Source organism: Gallinula chloropus (genome assembly GCF_964237585.1).
Source record: "Gallinula chloropus genome assembly, chromosome: 3".
In the NCBI taxonomy this organism is placed as follows: Eukaryota; Metazoa; Chordata; class Aves; order Gruiformes; family Rallidae; genus Gallinula; species Gallinula chloropus.
The window spans coordinates 27,201,491-27,222,687 of NC_140087.1; the positions used below are offsets into that span (position 1 = coordinate 27,201,491).

At 42.0% G+C, this 21,197-nt stretch overlaps 1 protein-coding gene across 1 annotated transcript; it reads left to right on the forward strand.

Annotated features, from left to right (window-relative positions):
- Nucleotides 1–5,501: 5,501 nt before the first annotated feature.
- PEX3 (peroxisomal biogenesis factor 3) lies at nt 5,502–21,102 on the forward strand (the record flags this gene model as incomplete). Its single annotated transcript, XM_084261039.1, has 12 exons — nt 5,502–5,511; nt 6,296–6,427; nt 7,824–7,905; nt 13,038–13,081; nt 14,267–14,391; nt 15,730–15,796; nt 15,898–15,952; nt 16,223–16,379; nt 16,777–16,847; nt 17,659–17,781; nt 18,914–19,010; nt 20,178–21,102. The coding sequence occupies 12 exons, from the start codon at nt 5,502–5,504 to the stop codon at nt 20,259–20,261; spliced, it is 1,047 nt and encodes a 348-aa protein (XP_084117165.1). The 3' UTR covers nt 20,262–21,102.
- Nucleotides 21,103–21,197: the final 95 nt, after the last annotated feature.

Consider the following 21,197-nt stretch of genomic DNA (forward strand, 5'->3'; position numbering starts at 1 on the left):
GACAGAGGCTTTTAAAAGGTGCATAGAGGGGAACTGTCAGGGACAAACGGCAGACACGGAACTTTACTGAAGAGGAGGACTTGGATTAATTGTTGGAGCTGTTCTTTCTCCCTTAAAGCGCTTGTAGGGTGTTTGTGGTCTGGTAGGCTCCTCCTTTCATGGGAACGATTGTAGAGTTATTTTTAGTCAGAATTGGATTTGAAAGAACATCTTGGATCTATCTCTGAGTTTAATAATAAAGTGGACCTGGGGATTAGGTACTCATTGGAATATACAGCTATGCCTTTGCATGCTTATATCTTATGTAAATGACACAGAATTAAGTATTACAGGTTTGCTAAGGAAAATTTGTATTTGTTTATACCCACTGAACTTGCCTGAACAGCTATGTTTTCTGAGGGCTACAGGGTTTTTGCAGTACATTTTGTCTTGTACTCAAGTTGGAGTATCTTGTGAAGGTGAATTACATATACTCAGATACCTTAGTTGGGCCCTCTACATCCTTTCAGCATGAATTCTTTCTGGGTTTTTCCAAAGAATGTCAGTTACTACGCAATGATAGGTTAGGTGACGGCTGCTGAAGTACTTTTCTGACCGCTTCTCCAGTTCCCTCCCTCCCCACTACTCCCTTGCAGGTTTTCTGACTCTGAGTGCACAGCAGAACATAATGTGTACCAGTTTCTGAGCCACCATGCTTACAGCCCACCAATGTAAGTAAACAGATTTACTTTAATATATCAGGCTGTAACCTGCAAGCTGTTCCTTCTCCCTCTTAGCTGACTTTTTGAGAGTGGTGGGCGGACAAATAGGAGTAGTAAAAACATCAGTTGTCCCAGTTTCAGCTGGTAAACATGGATCAGTGTCCAAGTGGGAAGGCAAATACTGAGGAGCTTGTGGCTCTTGGTAGTCTTCATAGCCTGAAAGCCTATATATTTGTGGATAAAGAGCCCTCTGCCAGCCTGAAAAACATCCTAATACCACTGAATGACTAGATGAAGGGCACTTAAAAAAAAGAAATGATCAGGGACTAAACCAAAGTAATTTAAAGTATGGCCAATTAAAAAAAAAAAAAAGCAAACCCGAGATGTTTCTCTTCTAACAAGCATTTCAACTTCTGACTGAAAATATTGAACTATGCTGTCACTGCTTGCAGCAGGGATCAAGTACCTGTTCCCTCAGGCTATTTTGTATTTGAAACTTTATAGTAAATCAGGGCATCTGCAAGCAGGAGAGCATCATTCGCTGCCACCAGCTGCAGCTTGCACTATGGTATTTTAGGGCTGCCTCGGAGATTTACCGCAGAGCGCTGCGCTACAGTTCTTCAGCAGCTGAATGCTGTTGGCCTTCCACATGTTAGTTATGGATCAGACCTTAAAATAACTCCAGGAGCTATATTAATGCCACCACCAATGAAGTAGAACTCTCAGATCCACAACAGACTCTCCTCCAAAAAACCGCTGGCTGATGTTGAAAGGTAGGGTGCACCTTTACATCACTGCTTTTATTTGAAGACAGAATATTTGGAAATGGTTGAATGATTTAAGAAAAGCATCCAAATCTGCTGATTTAATACTAGAGACTGGAATCTCCATCTCTGTGATGTTTGTTTGGGTTTGTGTTGTTCTGGGATTTTTTTAAGAGCTTTAGGTGCATTTTCTGGGAAGGAGAATGCAACAAGGAAAATGGGACATCACAAGGTTTAATGATTTTAAGTCTTCAGCTGGCATATGGTCAAAGATTAATGTGACTGTTTAATGATTCATTAGACAATACAGGAGAGTTACTACATTATTACTGATACCATGTTGGGTCAGTGTTGCGTTATTGAAGAGTTATTGCACCATAATCTGCGTCGATTGGTAGCCTTTCCTCTTGTTCACTGAGATGGGTTCCTTGTACACTATCAGTGGCTGGCATGTTTAGTGTAATTTCTCATAATCCCAAGGCTGCAACAGATTTTTTTTTGCTCATGAGGATAGAAAACTCATCAAATGAGAGCTCAGATTGAGGGAAAAGCAACTGAATTAAGTGTCATTTTCCTGTAACCATAGAGCGGAGCTGAACAGACCTTATTTAAGCAAAGAACCTGTACAAACTTTGTTTGGAAGCCTGTTCTTTTAGCATTATAAAGTAAATTCTGTACTAAAAGGACTTAAATCTCTTCAAGCAAGCATAATCTAGTGTCCTGGGACAAAACACAATAGAAATCTTTAGAGAGGGAGCTGGCATGACAGAGCTGCAAGGGTATGTTATGCTCACTTTTCTTATTCAGTAGGTATCTACCTTAAAGTGGTTTCTGTCTCAATGCTCAGCGTTCAAGGCAGATTTCAATGGATAGCACAAGGTGATTCACTGTTGAAATCCTCTCACTGCACTGGAGGAGCAAGTGCAGGGTGTGCCTGCGGTGTCTGCTTCTGATTTTAGTGGTGGGTGAATTATTGCTCAGTTTCATCTGTTGCAACCCTTGGCTTGCAGGAGGAACGTGTCTGTTCAGAGACCTGCCTGCTTAGCAAAGAACAGTTGTCTTGGTTTGGGACTGAATGCAGACGTGTTAAATAGGTTTCAGTGGGACTCAGTGGTGCCGAGAGAACAAGGTTTTGTGTCGTCTTACTTTAAATATGGTTTTCAATTGTAATGGGACGATTGTGCGTCAGTTCATGCACAACATGCTTGTACATAAGGACAAGCCACAGTTTATGGAGCTGTTGATGTTCTGGAAGGGTGCGGGTTTTTGGGCTCTTCTCAGCAGCACCTAAAACATCTCTGTTTTGGTCGCAAATCCAGAATGTAGCCCCACACTAGCTACTATGAAGAAAAGTAACTCTATCGCAGCCAAAACCAGCATGGACAGCCAATACAAATGTAAATATGTTTCACTTTGCAGATCAGTTGTAGTAGGAGTTGTACTTTGCGATCCATACTGAGGTTTCTGTACCCAAGAGTTCTGGCACCAGCTGAGCTAGTCCTAGTTTGTGCCACTTGTCTGTTTCTGAACTCCCATGAATCAGAATTGCTGGGACTATAGTAGTTTGTACACTTCACATTTTACTGAAGGCAGAGAAAGGTTTACATAGGAATTATCTTGGTTTTATATGGAACATGGGAAAGATTTGGTATGAAGTTTCATCAGTACATCAGTTTAGCAATTAGATGTGAATAAAATGTTGCCACTTTTGTGCAGACGTTCTACCCCATAACTGAGAGGTAAAACTGAGTTGTATTAGCTATTGTAAAAGGTTGGTGTTTGCTTTCCTTGTTTACAAGAAGGATTTTCCAAATGTCAGTTTTGTTTCTTGCAGGTACATTAGCTGACTTGACATTGCAGTTCTTGGGGTGTGGCTTTCTCTGGTCCTGCTTTCAGCTCCCAAAGACAGTGTTTTCATATGATGCCTTCTGCTTGGACTTAGAAGTCTGTGTTGTTTTCAATTCTTCTGAACTAACGCTATGTGTATCAGCAGTTCTGAAGTAAGATGTGAATACACTTGCAGACTCACTCCCAGGCTGGCAGCTCCCTTAAACCTGAGACTTGCAGAGACTCTGATGTTGTGTCCCAGCACGAGTGACTATCGGGCAGAAATTCATTGTCACAAAGCTGACAGCAGTGACAAGCCACGCAGAGACAGACTGCCGCTGACATCCAGGCTTTGTTGTTGGTTGGTTTCACTTAGGCTGTGTGGATAGGGTGACTTTTACCTTGGTTAACTTCTAATGCATTACATTGCCAAAAAAGGTGATGATGCTGGAGTCAATAACAGCTGTTAGGGATGGGTCAAAGTTATGGCTCAGTTCAGGGGGGTGGGGGAGACGTAAGACTTGCTATAGGCGGTGTTGCAGTATGTTAGACAAGTGTTTTCTCTGGAAGCTCCTTGTTAAACTTGGCTGACTGCTCATGCAGCTTTGGACCCTTGCGAGGTGCAGGAATTCTTAGTGCAGAGTAATCGCACAGCTTTAACAATTCAGTATTAAGCAATTACCTGTCTCAATCTTCATTCTAAAGATGCTGCTCCAGCATATCACTCGAGGGCATGCACATGATTCTTCTTCAATTGTGTGCCTGTCTGCTTGTGGACATTCAACATTCAGGAGGAGTTTTTTTTACTTAAGACTTTTCTGCTACAAACCCTGGAGTTAAAGGATGTATTATTTTGGGGAAAGTATAAACAAAAGCAGTCATTTGGACAAATGACTCTGTGAATATAATGTGAAAAATGTGGTGGGACAAAAAATCATTTGCTAATACTAAAAAAAATTGTTGCTGTCTCAGTATGTTAGCTGCAAAAAAAAATCCTTATTCTGACAGTTGTGTTTTAAATACAGATTCTTGGCGGAAATTAATTCTCTTTTTTTTGAGAAAAGTAATCTAATTATTACTTTTTAAGTCTCATTTTGGTTAACAGTTTACAGCAGTAAAATTGCATTCTATGTATATTGATCTAAGTACTAAAATTTGCATCTAATCGGGTGAATCTTCCACATGGCAAATGTTCAGTCTGCCCAAAGGCTGAAGCAAGAGTAAGTGACTTCTCTGGTTTTATTTTATGAAGCTTTTGGGAAATAAATGGACTATGAGGTTTCCAGATTGGCCTGGCCTGTAGTTGCTGATTAGGAAACACAATGCCAGTATGAATAGTTGAGGTTTTTTGCAATCATAAATATTTGGGCACAAAGTTGACAAGTATTTTGAAATAATGATGGTAGCTTGGAGAATATATTGAAAGGTTTCAATGACCTAAAAATGTAGTTGAATTCAAAATCTTGGAGCATTTGGTTGTTTGGTTTGGGTTTTTTGGTGGTTTTTTGTGGACAGTAGGGGTTTTTTGCTTTGTGGGGTGGTTTTTTTGGGGGGGACACTTTGTGGGGTTTTGTTTGGGGTTTTTTGTTGGTGTGGGGTTTTTTGTTTTCGGGGTTTTTTTTTAGTTTTTCTGGATCTGGCTTATAAAAATATTTTTTGAAACTTTGAGTATTCAGCAATCATTCATTCAGATATTAACTTTGACGTGTGAAAATTGAATTTGGAAAACTTTGTAGCTCTGTTTACAGCTTTTGACAAGTGTTTGGTAGGGGGGGAGGAAAAAAGACTTGATCATCAGATTTCTTCTTTGTACCATTATTGACTTGATGGTTTCAGCTGAGGCTTTGTAGAGGAGTCTCAGTACTTAGAGGGTTGCTCCCCACTGGACAGAAGAGGATCAACCTGTACACTAGTCTTTCTGCTTGGGTTTGGTCTACTCTAATCTCTCCTCCCACCAGCTCTTTCCTGAGGGAACATGGGAAGAGCTGCTTATGCACCTAAATAGGTAACTGCTGCTGCCGGTGAATACAGGAGTCAGCAAATGAATTTGATACATGAGACGTGTTAGGAGGAGCCCTGGGTAGAGGGTGGGGGAAATTCAGGCAAAGTGGCTTGCAGTGGGGCAGAGGTGCTGAGGCTAAGTACAGAAGATATAAGGAAGATGGAATGTAGATGTTTCTAGAGGAATGGCTTAGTAAAAGGGCTGGAGATGAGGAAAGGTAAGAGTCATGCGCAGCCTGGAGTGGTCTCTAAACCCTTGGCCTGGGAACCTTCAGTGTGATGTGAGAGGAGGAAATACAGAGCAAAAGTTTTTTTCGTGGGTCTTTGTGGAAATGGAGTTTCATAGTAAAGGTGATGAGGGATGATCAGATCCTCAGGGGTAGGAGAGTGGGGCTGGAGAGCAAGAACGAGGCATGGTAAAAAATGAGGGCCACAGTCAAGCCCCATTGAAGTTAAGGTTCTTACTATGGACAAGTTTCAGGCCAAATGAAGAAACAGTTGGGTCTGTAACATTTTTCTCTTAATTTTTTTTTCTTCTTTCCATGTGATTTGTAAGACTTTTACCTGTAACTCCTGCTAAGTTTAGAAAGCATTTTAAAAAACCCCAAAAACCCAGAACAAAACCACAAACCAATTCCTGCATCTCAAACCTGTGCATTTTGGTTTCTTTTCTCTATCCCTTGCTTCTGTCACCCTGCATTTTTTCTCTCCTGGTATTTGCTTCGATCTTCTCAGTCCTAGTTGTTCAGGTTGCAGTTGTACCAAAACTGTCCTCTGTGAAAGGCAAGATACCTCTTCTCAGGAAAGTTTCTTACACTGATTCAAGTCATTAATTTTGAAAACATTCTTTCTGAGTATTGCTCTTTCAGTCAGTGTTAAAATACGTATCCCCCTCTGCTCCCCCAAAACCTACACTGTACCCTTATGGTTTAGAATCAAAGGGGGCTGAAGGGGCTTTCCTGACACTTCTAAAGCAGCTTGTCACACACACTCTCTCTGTAGGAGTCTATTTACTGGGAAAATATGGGCAGAAGAAAATCAGAGAAATCCAGGAGCGGGAGGCAGCTGAGTACATCGCCCAAGCGCGACGGCAGTATCACTTCGAGAGTAATCAGAGGACGTGCAATATGACAGGTAAGATAAGGAAACAGCTACTCTTCTTGATGGGTGGAATCATTTGGGGATTTATACCATGTTTTGATAGGATGGAAAAAGAATAAGAAGTGTACATGAATTCAAAATCTTAATTAAATCCTAGTGCATAATTTGAGTCATTTTGCATACTAAAACCAGGATCTGAAGAGCAGAGGATAGAAGGGATTTCTAGTAGTCATCGTAACTCTTGGCTTGAATATATCCATCTATAATGCATAAAATATACATGCAGCTTACAATTTCTTGCCACTTAAAGACCCTTTGCATATTGCTCTAAACTGCATGTGGTATTGAGTTGTGAAACAGCACCCAGATTGAAACAATACTGAAATTACAGCAGGATTATTTTATTCGTTATGACACACTGTTAGTAAGCTACACGGAGAGCTTGGTGGGTAATTTTTATTTGCAAGTAAGAAGCTCACAAGCCTTTTAGTTCCCTACATCTTACAGTTAAAAGGTACTCAGCTAGCTGGGTAGCAGCAAGTAGAAGTGTTTATATTACAGCACTGATCTTTGTGTTTTTGGAGAGGAGATAGTAGGATAGTGTTTTAAAAAATCCTTGTTGTTCTTGTAAATACAGGCCATTCAAAACTTTCTGGAAAACAAATTGGGTGGCATATTCCTCTCCTGTTGAAATTTGTTATGGCTTCTTGTGTGGCTACAGATGCTTTCTGGGTACTGTGTTTACCCTGACATGGAATACCCTGGTATTTCGTTTTCATGTTTTTCCATTTTGTAGTGCTGGGATTGATTTTACTGCAAGAACAATTTTTCTTTGCCCTTTGTTGCACAGAGTACTTCTGTCTGGCAGCATGCATTCTTGTCAAGATTTTTTCATGTTTTCTTCTTAGTGTTTATTAAGTTCTGTGTGTGCTTGTTTTCCATTTCCTATTCCCATTGTGTAACAGCAGATTGGACATTGAATATTCAAAAAGGAAAGGGGGGTTGCCCACCAGCTTTCTTCTTTTTTTAAAAATAACTTTTTCTGTTTTGGGGGTGGTAAACCTCAAATATTTTTTTTCTTATTTGAAGAAATGCAATAGTGTAGATTCTCACCAGGTTTTCTTCTGGGGAGTTGAGGGCACCTGTGTATAGATAGGCAGGATGTGGGTGCACATCTTCAGCTAGAGCCGGCAAGGACATGTAGCTACCACAGGGCAGCGCTCTGTCCAAGCTCATCAGAGGCATGCAGGTGATTGCAATTCTGAGTACCCCCAGGGTTTTTTACATTGCTTGTGCTCCCTGTGTTGCCTGTTGACCAGTGGGATTTACATTGCAGAACAGATACTGTGGGAGAGCTGGGGATAGGCTTACGGTGATTTTTTCTTAATATATATTGACAGATATTTTTTTCTATTTCTTTTTTTAACAGTTCTGTCAATGCTCCCAACATTGAGGGATGCCTTAATGCACCAATTAAATTCTGAGAGTCTCACATCTCTTCTTAAAAATAGGTAAGACTTTTGTTAATTTTGTTAAAAATGATTTGTTTTGATCATGAGACAAGGTTGGGGTTGGTTTTCTACAAATCACATAATATAGAGTGTGCGGGATTTTGATTGTGTCCTGTTGAGTCACTAGTCTCAAAAGAATTTTGAGATTAATACGTAAATACTTTGTGTCATGTTAGATGTATTTTGATAGGTATGACTGGTGTTTGCAAACGTTATAGAATATAATTAATATAACAGTTCTTTTAAGATGCTGCAGTTTGTTTAAGATGCATGCTTTTTGTTTATAAGGTAGGTAGATGAGTGTTGGTAAGATAGATAGGTAAAATACTTACAGGATCTAGTCCTCTCTTAAATAGGACAGAGTATCTTGACTGAGCTGTTGATGGTGCATTTGTAAAAATGTTTATGCAGCCCTGTCAAGGTCGGATGTGAATAGTAGTGGAAAGTATCCAAGATGATATTGCAAATGGATGTAAGCTATGAGAAGTATTTTTTTTTCCTTTTTGAAGTAGAACAAATAGGAGCATGTCATACTTTAAGAGGAATGCTTCCCTGTCAGAAAGCATCTTTGGTTTCCTTAAAACTGCAGGAACAAATAGCGTATTTCTAGATACATCAAGTGAATAATAGCATACCTTAAAAGTAGAGTAAGTTGCTTGGCATTTGGCACGGAGTGAAACTGTTATGTAGGCAGTTAACATAGAGTTTCTGACTCACTCTAGGTTGCTTTTCTAGTTTACTTCCCACTGGCTTATTTATACAGCTATAACTTCAGCTGTCCAGCATTTAATAATTACCTATCCAGTAATTGTCTTTTTTCAGTCAAAAACTTCCCGTAACAGTGCAACAGAACGTGATATGTAGAGTGGGAATTACAGTGTGGAGCATGATATGTGCCAGTGTTAGGTTGGGGACATAAGTAGGCTGAAGTCTTCAGTCTTCCAGAGAAACTTTTAAAGCTTGAGAGGTGCACAAGACCATGGGTATGGTCCACAGGCTGGACGTTCTTTAAAATATCTTAATCTCTCTGGAGCAGGCTGTCCCCACGTGCTGAAAGATGAGCTGGCAGAGAAGGTGACCGCCCTGGCTGAACAGAGCTTTGGCTGGAACTTGGGAGTGGGGAGCGGGGGAGACTTTTTGGCCTTTTGAAGAAGGGGCAGGCAGCTGAGGATGACATGAGGATGTCATGAAGTTGTGCAGAGAGAAAATTAGAATGGCCAAAGCACAACTAGATCTTAACCTGGTGGCTGCTGTTAGAAACAATTAAAAATGGAGGGGGTTTTAATCCATTACCAGCAAAAGGAGGACTAAGGAGAATCTCCATCCTTTGTTGAATGTGTGGGGAAACTTAGTGGCAAAGAATGAGGAAGAGGTTGAGATACTTAATGCCTTCTTTACCTCAGTCTTTAGCAGTGAGACCAGTTGTTCTCTGGGTACCCAGCCCTTGAGTTTGAAGACAGGGGTAAGGAGCAGAATGAAGTTCCCATACTTCAAGGGGAAATGGTTAGTGACCTGCTGCACCACTTACACAAGTCTGTGGGGCCAGATGGAATTCACCCAATTGTACTGAGGGAGCTGGCAGAAGTGCTCACCAAGCCACTCTGTCATTTACAACGTTCCTGGCTAACTGGGATGATGGAGGTTAGCCAGCATGACCTGCATCCACAAGAAGGGCTGTAAGGAAGACCCAGGGAACCACAGGCCTGTCAGGGAGCGTTGTGGAGCAGATCATCTTGAGTGCCATCAGGTGGCATGTACAGGATAGCCAGGTGATCAGGCCAAGCCAGCATGGGTTCATGAAAGGCAGGTTCTGCTTGACCAACCTGATCTCCTTTGATAATAAGGTGACTTGCTTGGTGGATAAGGGAAAGGCTGTGGATGTTGTCTACCTGGACTTATTAAAGCCTTAGACACTGTTTCTTACATCATTCTCCAGGAGAAACTGGCTGCTTGTGGCTTGGATGCATGTACACTTCACTGGGTAAAAAACTGGCTGGATGTCCAGGCTCAAAGAGTTGTGCTGAATGGAGTTAAATCCAGCTTGCACAAGTGGTGTTTCCTGGGAGTCAGCATTGTGTCAGTTCTCTTTAATATCTTTATCAGTGATCTGGACAAGGGGATCAATGAGTGCACCCTCAGTAGGTTTGCAGATGACACCAGTTGGGTGGGATTGTTGATCTGCTTGAGAGTAGGAAGGCTCTGCAGAGGGATCTGGACAGGCAGGATTGGTGGGCCAATGCCAGCTCTATGATGTTCAACACAGTCAAGTCCCAGGTCCTACACTTGAGTCACAAAAACCCCATACTACGGGCTTGGAGAAGAGAGGCTGGAAAGGGACCTAAGGGTGTTGGTTGACAGCTGGCTGAAGACAAGCCAGCGGTGTGCCCAGGTGGCCAAGAGGGCCAACAGCATCAAGGCTTATATCATAAGGCCAACGGTGTCCTGGCTTGTATCAGAAATCCTGTGGCCAGCAGGACTATGGAAGTGATGATCTCCCTGTACTCAGCACTGGTGAGATTGCACCTCTAGTACTGTGCTCAGTTTTGGGCATGCTACAAGGACATTGGGTGCTGGAGCGCATCAGAACGGCAACAAAGTTGGTGAATGGTCTAGAGGACAAGTCTTATGAGGAATGGCTGAGGGAACTGGGGTTGTTTAGCCTGGAGAAAAGGCAGTTGAGGGAAGACCTTATTGCTCACTACAACTACCTGAAAGGAGGTTGGAACCAGGTGAGTGTTGGTCTCTTCTGCGAGTAACAAGAAATAGGATGAGAGGGAACAGCCTAAAGTTGCAGCAGGGGAGGTTTAGATTGGATATTCAGGAAAATTTCTTCATCAAAAGTGTTGTCAATCACTGGAACAGGCTGCCCAGGGAAGTGGTTGAGTCACCATCCCTGGAGGTATTTAAGACAGGTAGATGTGGTGCTGAGGGACATGGTTTAGTGGTTGGACTTGGTAGTGTTAGGTTAGCAGTTGGACTTCATGATCTTAAAGGTCTTTTCCAACCAAAACAATGCTGTTCTTGCTCTGTCATCCTGTTTTCAAGGCGATGTGATTGAATGAGGTGAGGTGAAATACCTGCTGCTATAGAATCGTAGAATACCCTGAGTTGGAAGGGACCCACAAGGATCATCAAGTCCAACTCCTGGCTCCACACAGGGCCAGCCAAATCAGTTAGACATTTCTTGAACGCAGCCAAGCTCGGTGCTGTGACCCCTTCCCTGGGGAGCCTGTTCCAGTGCCCAACCACCCTCAGTAAAGAACCTCTTCCTAATACCCAGCCTAAACCTCCCCTGTCACAGCTTCATGCCATTCCCTTGGGTTCTATCACAGGTCACCAAAGAGAGGAGATCAGTGCCCACACCCCAGCTCCCCCTCGTCAGGAAGCCATAGCCCACAACAAGGTCTCCCCTCCCATAGCCTTGCAGATGTCGCGTGTCTCTCACCTGTTCAGCAGGAGCTTTATTCCAAACCTTTACGTTTTGTGTGCATTGCTTTTGGCTTCCGTAGCAGGGAACGGTTTTCCAAATGAATAAATGTGAAATGCAAGGTGGGGTTTGAGTTGCAGCTGAGTCTTGGCAAATTGCAGCAGATGAAGACTGAAAAATCCACTTCCACTGTTAGGCTTCATACTCGTGGACTTAACTGATACCTGGCTGTTGCCTTATGTTATGAGGAGAAACTGTAAGCACCAGCTCTAGAAAATGTTTTGACATAATAGGTACAAATGTAGTTGGCTGACATTGATGTGTTGGCTTTTCTTTCTCTGGAAGACTTACTACTCATAAGCAACAAATGTGTTTTGAAGTCCTGTTACATTTTTTATCTATGGAAACATTACAGTATTTTTTTTACGAGTCCTTCCTTTGTTCTGCTTCAGAACAGCCTTTAAAACTGTCAATTTAGCTTGCAAAAAACGGAGTGTAAACTGGTTGTGCGCATGCCATGTATCCTTGTATCTCTTCCAGCTATCCTTTCTTTAATCACTGTCTTTGTTTTTTGGAATTACAGACTTAATAGTTTGTTATTTCTGTTCATTTCCATTATTTGATATTGGTGAGCTTAGAAATTGTTTGAAAGTGATACGATGATTAAACTAACACTGAAGTTCACATCTTGTGCCTATAAAGAGAAATTATTTCTGGTCAAAAGTGTATTTTTCTTTATAAACTTGATTACTGTAAAGTCTAGGTTAATCTGAACTGTCTGCTCTAAATGTTTTAGCATTAATTCTGATCCTACAAAATTACTGTATGATTCTCTAAGTGACTTTCACCAATTGCTTCTGCTGGGATAGCTACATTGGAGCCCCGGTATGCAGTAGCTGTTCTTTACTGACAGTGCTTAAGAGGCGAGAATGGCTGATGAAACTTCTTGGATGGTTAGCTTGCCCTTATCTCTGCTACTGCTGCTATACAGCTAACATTACCTCTGGATAGTGGCTATAAATACACAGTGTACCTTAGGTGGTTCAGGTGGGTCTGTGCAATCCACAGTCTCGTTCTATTCACTGCAGAATAGATAAAATTATAGGAATTGGTCAGGTAAAACGTAAGTATACCTTATCAAAAGAAGAAAGAAAGAGCAGCTTGGATTTGTGTGGATGGCACAAGACTGCTTTCCCACAGGTGGTCATGATCCCTTTGTCTTTAGGTGACTGAATCTGAACTTTAAACCCAAGTCAGGCTGTGGTAAGTCTTGCAAGGAGGTAGGATATGGAAATTGTGACCCTGCGCTTACTGTGCGCAGGTGGATGCAGGAAGCCCCACAGAACGGGGCTCCTCATCAAATACATGCGGCATCAAGGCCTTGGCAAAGATCACTTTGTACTGTCAGCTGGCTTTTTCTGGCAGCTTAGTGTAGTAACTCCAAATCAAGAAGTGTGTGAGTGCCATCACTAAATACTATATTTGTATATTAAGGTTTGACTGTCTTTCTGTGACTTCATAGTGTGTTGTTTAGATACTGCTCTCTCAAATGAGGTAAATCACTGTAGACATGCATCTGATCTGACTAATTACAGTAGCTAAATGAGCTCACCTTAGACCAGTGCTATTTCATGTAACATATGTATTCATTTCCAAGGAAAGTATACTTTTTCATGTTTAATATTTTCATTTGTGTTTCCTACAGGCCAGCAAACAAGTTAGAAATATGGGAGGATTTAAAGATAATAAGTAAGTGGAAATTCAATATCCCATCTTCATAATATTTAGCATGAATTTATATGTCTTTCACAGCCTTCAAAATGCATACTTTACGCCAGGTTGTTGTTTCAGTAGGTATAGACATAGTGTAACACCAGATATGTGACAAACCTCCTTCCTGCCCCCTTCCAGAAGCTCCTCATGAGCGAATTTTTCATAGCCTATGGGAGGGTTTAGAAGCTCAGAGATAAAAGTGAAGAAATTTATTGGCATTCTTGTTAAACTACTGAAGAAAACTTTGTGAGAGCTTTCTGTGCCATAACTGAAAAATCAAACTAGTTTCTCAAAGTTCTGTGCTGACCCTAGCAGACAACGTCAGTCAGAACTGTAGGCCAGTCCCTACATGGACAGCGACCTCTTCTTTTCAAGCCTGTTTGAGAGCCACCACAGCCATGGTTATGAACCCTTTGGTTCATCTTTTTATCCGCTCCTGGAAGGGAAGGAAGAACAGTGAAGTCAAGTGATTGTGTACTGACAAGCTGCTTTTACTGCTTCTGATTCCTCAGTACCATTTGTTATCTCTACCACCTCCCTGGCCATGTCTTTCCTTCCTTTTGGTTTTCCCCTTTTCAAACACCTTTACAGACCCTGACTCCTGACCCGACTCCTTTCTCCCCATGTCCTTGCTGCTCAGCGTTCATCCATATTTATTCACATCACTTCCTCCACGTGCCCAGTGCTGCCTAGTGGTTGGGGGCTGATGCTCATTTTCATTTCCCTGCTTTAGCTGTTGGCTGCTCATACCCATGGTAACTTTTTTCCCAGGCTGCTGTTACACCTCCTGTGCCCTACCAGTGTGACAAGGGCTGTCATACCATGTGTATTGTTTGCCCTAAAGAAGAAAAAATATCAATTGTTTTCCTTCTTAAGCAACTCATATATTTCTATTTTTTTTCCCCAAAACAACTGGTGTAACTTGCAAAATGATGTTAACATAGGGCTTTAAATGTGGCACTGTAGATACAGCTGCAGCACATATTAGACTCATGACTATCTTGGGTCTGTGTTGTGAATACATGTGTTGTGACGGGCAATGAGAGCAATGTGCCTGTGTTTAAATATCATCAGCCCTTCTTGAGTCTTGGAGAGCACTCCCCCTCCTTGACTCACCCTTACTTCTTTGACTTTGCAGTTAACTTGTTGTCTCTTTCCCAGGCTTCACGAGAAGCATCGTAGCTGTATATAGTACCTGTATGCTAGTAGTTCTCTTGCGAGTCCAGTTGAACATCATTGGTGGTTACATCTACCTGGACAACGCCGCGCTCTGCAAGAACGGCACGGTGAGTTGCTTGCTGGGCTTCCAAGGTAGAACATCTGCCCTCCCTTGAAAGGGAAAGAGTGACTTAGTGGGAGAGAGAAAGGACATAGATTAGGAGCATTAGAATGAAACCGAGCACTCTTACAAGAGTGGGAGATATGGAAGCATTACTGAAAGTAGCACATATGGTTGTGTTTTAATAGCCCCTAAAATTGGATGATTTAGTGATTCTGTTGATTAACAAATGCTAGCAATATTCAAGAATACCTTTTGCCTGCTTTCTTATTGCTTAAAGGAGGTTGCTTCATATCTAAACACCAGTGTAAATTAATTATTTTGCTGTAATAATTGTTTTTGTGAAACAATAGTACTGTGTGAATTATCCAAGATGTGTGTGCAAATCCTTAGGTCAGCCTAGCACATACATTAATCCCCCCAGTTAAATTTTCGTAGAATTACAGAAGAAAAAGGTTGTCTTTAAAGCTTTGACTCTTTTGTTTAACTCTAGAAGCCCATCTACCTAAACATCTGGTGGTGAGGCCAAGCAAGGTTGAAGACTTTTTTTTTCCTTTCTATATAGTGTATACACTATATAGTGTATCACTGCTCAATAAAAATAGATGGATGCCACAGTAAGCACAGGTACCCATTGTAGAGAGTAAAATCTGCGAATTCTTGGACAACTCATCTAAAACTAATGGATACAAACTTTGATTAGCTCTCATATGCCACCCCACACCCCACCCCCCCCCCAGAAAAAAAAATAGCTCCTGCAGAGTCAGTCAAGGCAGGTCTGTGAGGAGCTCTCCTGAGGGAGGCCAGGGTCAGTGGACATTGTGCTTCATTTTATAAAACCTGAAAAGGTTTTTTTAAAAGGGCAAGATGAGTTTGTTCTAGAAATGTGTTTCCTTTCTACTATTTTTCCAAGAGGGAAGTGGGTTGAAGGACAACTCTGAGGCATTCTGCTGGAGCAAACTGGGATCCTGTCTCAGTTCCTGAAAGCTGCTTTTCTATCAGATAGGCTTTTGTTAGGGTTGAGGATACATAACGTGTTCTACTAGGTTTAATTTTGAGGGAGGTGGAGAATCTAGTTTTACCTACGATGCAGTTTTTAAGAGACTTTCCTATACATGAAAGCTTTCCTGTGCCACTGCAGATGGATCTGTGTAGTATTGAAGAATGCCAGAGGACTTATGAAAGGTCCATGGGTTGATGGCAGGAACAGAGTCAGAAGCTAGAGAGTTGCATGAGAATTGGGGAATCCACCTGCTGTGGGGTGTTACAAAGATTAAGGAAATTTGTCGCAACAGCTTTGAAATTGTTTTTAATTAACTTGTTTGTTTTTTTTCTCCCCCCACAGACACCACTAGCTCCCCCTGAAGTTCAGCAGCAATATTTATCAAGTATTCAGCACCTTTTAGGAGATGGTATGGTGCTTATATCGTGAGCTAACTAAACATATAAAATTTAACTTTTTTCTAGACTTGAGCAAATCATTACAATAATTTTGACCTTTTCCTTCTACTAGGGCTGACTGAGTTAATAACTATTGTTAAACAAGCTGTGCATAAAGTTTTTGGAAGGTAAGAGTCTATGTTTCTCTGTACTTAGCTTTTAATTGTCACTGTGATGATTGTTCCCAAAACAATGGGTTTTACTAGAATTAGAATTAAAAAAAGAAAAAGGAAGGTGTACTGACTTTCCAGAACAATGTTTTTATTACAGCAGGCTATGTCTGCCAGTGCAAACCAGTGTAGCAGACTGGGATCTTGTTACTTGTGAGCATGTTGTCAGTAGGAGGACAGAGCGTCATTATTCAGTTTGCAATCAACACCAGTCTTCTCCCTTCCCAGTATTTCCCTCAAGCACACCCTGTCTCTTCTGGAGCTGGAACAGAAGCTTAAAGATATCAGGAAAGCAGTGGAACATAAAGATTCAGAACAGACTGCATCTTACTCTCCCTTATGTCATTATCTGATGCCAGATGAAGAAAACCCCTTGGCTGCCCAGGTACTTGTTTCATTTTTGCCCCTACCTGTTTTCATTCTGTGGGTTTAGTTTTGCTTGGTTTTGGGCAGGACAGGGGTGCATCACAGTCTCTGTTGTCCTGAGTGTTTGAACGGTGTCTGTCCACACTGCTGTGGTGAGAAGTGGAAAAAGGACCTTGTTTGCTTAGCCTGGTGTTTGCTGCTCGTGTTTGTTCTCAGTAAAAAAACCCACCAAACATACACACACCAAACAAACACCAAACAAACAACAGAACCAAACCCACGGTAACCATTTAAAAAGGAAATTTGAACACAAATAATAAAGGATCTGATTTACAACAATAATTCTTCTACAGAACTCTTCTACTCTTGCTGTTGCTGATGGATTTCTTACTGGTGTTTGTCTTTGCTTTTTCTAGGCCTGTGGACTCACAGAAAGAGACATTGCTACAATTAAGTTACTCAATGAGACCAGAGATATGCTGGAAAGGTACGGGGAAATACCGTGTTGATATTAACCTCCTCCTCACAGCTGTTGCTTATGATATTGCTCTCCAAGCTGCCCACTTTGCTTCGCAAAATACGACCACTCTGCTGCATTAAACTTTTAATTGGCACCCAGGAGTTTCAAAATTGGAAAGCTCTGAAATTAATTTATGAGAGAGAATTCTGCCTTAATGAGGTGACTGGGATGTTCTTTTCAGTCAGACCCCTTATCTCTTCCTCAGCATTTACCTAGTCATGCGGAAACAAAGGAGTCCATCTCTTCTGCTGAAGCAGGTTAAATTGAGGGTAACTTTAGTGGATTTACTTGCTTTGATAAAAGATACACTGGTTTTGGCTTATCCGAATTCATTTTTAATACCTGGTTTTGAGAGCGGTTGTATGTGTCCTCCTATCAGAGAGCTACTGAAGCGAGGCTTCTGTAATGAACGGTGATGGTGAGGCAACCGAGCCAAATGCCAGGCTGGTTTTGCAATTTAGCTGCTAGTGGTCTGGGGCACTTGAAGGATGAGAGAAGTCCCTTCTATGTTATTACCTAGTAAGAAAGAGAATGGAAGAATGCTTTAGGTTTATCAGGGTTTTGGTAATCTTAGGGTAGTGTTTGGGTTGGTGGCTGGTTTGCTGTGGAGTTACCAGGGAGCTGGTCTTTCTTGAGGTGACAATACTTGCGGCTTTTTGTTTGCATCATACATCTTCCCTCTCAGGAGGGACATCTGCAGCACTGAATGCTTGCAGTAGTTTTTAGTTTGACAAAATAAATCCCAGGAATCAAACCATTTATTTCCATTTTTTTGCAGTCCAGACTTCAGTACAGTTCTGGGCACGTGTTTAAATAGAGGCTTCAGTCGGCTGCTGGACAACATGGCGGAGTTTTTCAGACCTGCTGAACATGACTTCTCTCAGAATGGCTCTGTAAACAGGTAAATGTTCTCTTTTGCTGTGGTTCCCATGTGCCTAATGCTTTGGGGTCATAGCAAATTCAAAAAAAAGTCTATGGATTTTCCTGCCTTCTTGAAGTTCTCATGCTGGAAATAGTTGTGCTTCTTGCTCTTGAAGAATAGATGCAGTCACCTCGCTGGGGTCAGGTAGACAGCTCGGAGTGTGGCATGTTTCTTCCCACCCATGAAATTCCTAGAATTTTCGTGAGGTACCTTTGATGCAAAAGCAGACTTATCCCTTCTGCTTCCTGGCTGAAGGCTGTGTGAGCAGGCTGCCTTTCTAGCCAAGGAGGGCTTCTCCCCACTGGTGGTGGCTCCTGATGGATGTGCTGCGGTGCCTCCCAGGGGGCCAGGACAGAGACTGCCTTCCACTGCAGCAGTTAGCAGATGAGCTCTCTGCGCCTCAGCCTCTGGGGACATTCAGTTGCTGAAGTTCTCAAGGGAGGTTACACACACGCAGCCAGTGCAGCTGCGGAGCTCTGGGTTCTTTTGATACACTGAAAAAAAAGACACACTGGCATTCAGGATCTGCTAAATCTTCCTAGAAGTTTGTTTAAAATAGCTTTTATTCTGAAGGTAACTTGGGTTTTACACAGCACAGCGAGAGTGTTGCAAATCCAAAACCCTCAGCTTTTCAAATCCTTCAAAATACGATTTGTAAAAGATGAACACTAAAACTTTGAGTAATAACTGATTTTATGTATGTTTCATTAACTGATGGCTCTCAGAGTATTGTATTTATCTAAATATATACTACTTTCGTCACTTAAAATATCCCAAAGGCTGTCATTTGGCTGCCTGTCCTAAACCTGGTCTAAAATTCAGCATGGTGTGAGATTGTAGACAGGACTTCTGACAACTCTGTGCCTGCACGCACGTAAAGGCTCTGCCTAAACCGTATTTCCCTCACGTGAGAAGCAAACATAAGACTGTGTAATGGGGAGCACCAGCTGGAGTGTGCTTTGGTGCTTCTCTGTGGTAAATCAAAGGCTTTGGGGTGGGGGGAAAAACTCAACGTGGGTCACTAGTTTGCAGTCTTTCAGCTCTGACTTAGAGTTGTAACAATCACAGCACATGTCTAGGCCAGTTGGTTTTTTTTCTTGTTCTTTTCTAGTCTCTCGAGCGTCAGTCTTCCCTTAGCCAAGATAATTCCAATAATAAACGGACAGATCCACTCAGTATGCAGTGAAACACCCAGTCACTTTGTTCAGGTAAGAATCCTGCTTATTCAGAATATCCCAAGTAAAATTTTGAAATGAATGGTGGGTATTTCTTTTTAATAGTGTACTTCATTCTGCTGATGGGGTTCAGCAAGGCCAAGTGCAGAGTCCTGTACCTGGGACATAACAATCCCACGCAGCGCTGCAGGCTTGGGGGAGACTGGCTGGAGAGCTGTCAGGCAGAGAAGGACCTGGGGGTGTTGGTTGACTTCAGGCTGAATATGAGACAGCAGTGTGCCCAGGCAGCCAGGAAGGCCAATGGCATCTTGGCTTGTATCAGAAATAGTCTGGCCAGTAGGTCTAGGGAAGTAATTGTGCCCCTGTACTCGGCATTGGTGAGGCTGCACCTTAATTGCTGTGTCCAGTTCTGGGCTCCTCACCGTAAGAAGGACATTGAGGTCCTTGAGTGAGTCCAGAGAGGGGCAACCATGCTGGTGAAGGGGCTGGTGGGCAAATCATATGAGGAGCAGCTGAGGGAGCTGGGGATGTTTAGTCTGGAGGAGTGGAGGCTGAGGGGAGACCTTATCGCCACCTACAACTACCTGACAGGAGGTTGTAGAGAGGTGGGTGATGGTCTCTTCAGCCGGGTGACAGGAGATAGGACAAGGGGAAATGGCACAAAGCTGTGCCAGGGCAGGTTCAGATGAGATGTTAGGAAAAAATTCTTCACTGAAAGAGTTGTCAGGGCCTGGAACAGGCTGCCCAGGGAGGGGGTTGAGTCACCATCCCTGGATGTGTGTAAAAGACGGGTAGATGAGGTACTTAGAAATAAGGTTTAGTAGAGGACAGGAATGGTTGGACTTGATGATCTTAAAGGTCTTTTCCAACCTTGTGATTCTGTGATTTTGGTGGCTTTAAAAATAAGGTAGCAGAAATTGGTGTAACTCAAATTTTTTGTAAACTTGTGTCTTCCAAAAAAATGCTGGTTTCTCTAGATTCTCTTCCCTCCATTAAAGGGCACAGAAGCCCATAAAGGTCTCTCACCCTGGTTCCACTTGCAGCTCTGCCCATAACCCTTCTAAAGCAGGAGAGGGCAGTTAGGTCTTGCTGGGAGCGCCCGATGCTTTTCTCATGATGCATTCGCTACATATGGCAGCAAAACCAGAATGGGGTCAATGTGTCTGATTTAAGCAAATCTGTTCTCTCCATTTCTTCCAGGACCTGTTGATGATGGAACAAGTGAAAGATTTTGCTGCTAATGTTTATGAAGCTTTTAGTACCCCTCAGCAGCTAGAGAAATGAACTGCACAGTTATAGGAATAGATTGTGTATTTATAACAAATCCCTTGTGACTACTGATGAGCCTTGGGTTAATTTTATAACGGTGTAGGAGTGGTAGACCAGAAGAAAGAACATTCTGAAAAAAGTGGGAGTTGAGCCCCTATTTGTTCTAATAGAATTCTGTTCCAAACATCCATTAAAAAATATTCTTGTTGAAAGAACCCTTGTATGTAAAGGCTTTTCTATTAAAGTGGTTGAACTCTTCCATAATTCATTTGATTATTTTTATTGCATCTGAAAGACATCTGGTGGCAGTATTACAACAAGCTACTAAAAAACCCATTTGCTTGCCTGGGGTGTGTTAGCTCTTTCCAAACCTGATGACAGCGATCTGAGAATAGCGCAGAGTGGCAGGACAGAGTAAGGCTTCTTTCTTCCCCTCCCCAGTTTTTCTTTTTTAGGAAGGAAAACTCTTTCCTTAACTTCACAAATGTTATTCCAAAGACTCTCTCATTCTGCAGAAAGCCTTTGCCAACTGCTGCAAAGTTGAACCCCTCCTGAACAAGCTGAGGAGGAGGAGGAGGGGTGCTCTCCATTACTTAATACTACAGGAATGTGGATTTTTAGAAGTTCTCATTTATGCTGTTCAAACAGCTACACTGTACACATTAACTTGTAAATATTTTATCTTAATTTGTATTAATTTTGAGCCCAATTGTCTGTATTGTAATAAAATATTTTAATGTAAAATTTGTGTGTGTATTAATAGCAGGAAAGGCAATAACCTCATTTGACCCATCACTTGAAGTCTTGCCATAGCTTAAAGAATAAGTTCACCTTATCTAGGGGTAGTTTTGTGCTTCCTGCCCTTACTCAAGAAAAATAAACCTTTAGTGTCTACCCTGGGACAATTCACGCTTTTTGTTGTCCTGTACCTCCCCCTCTTTGCAAGTCTGG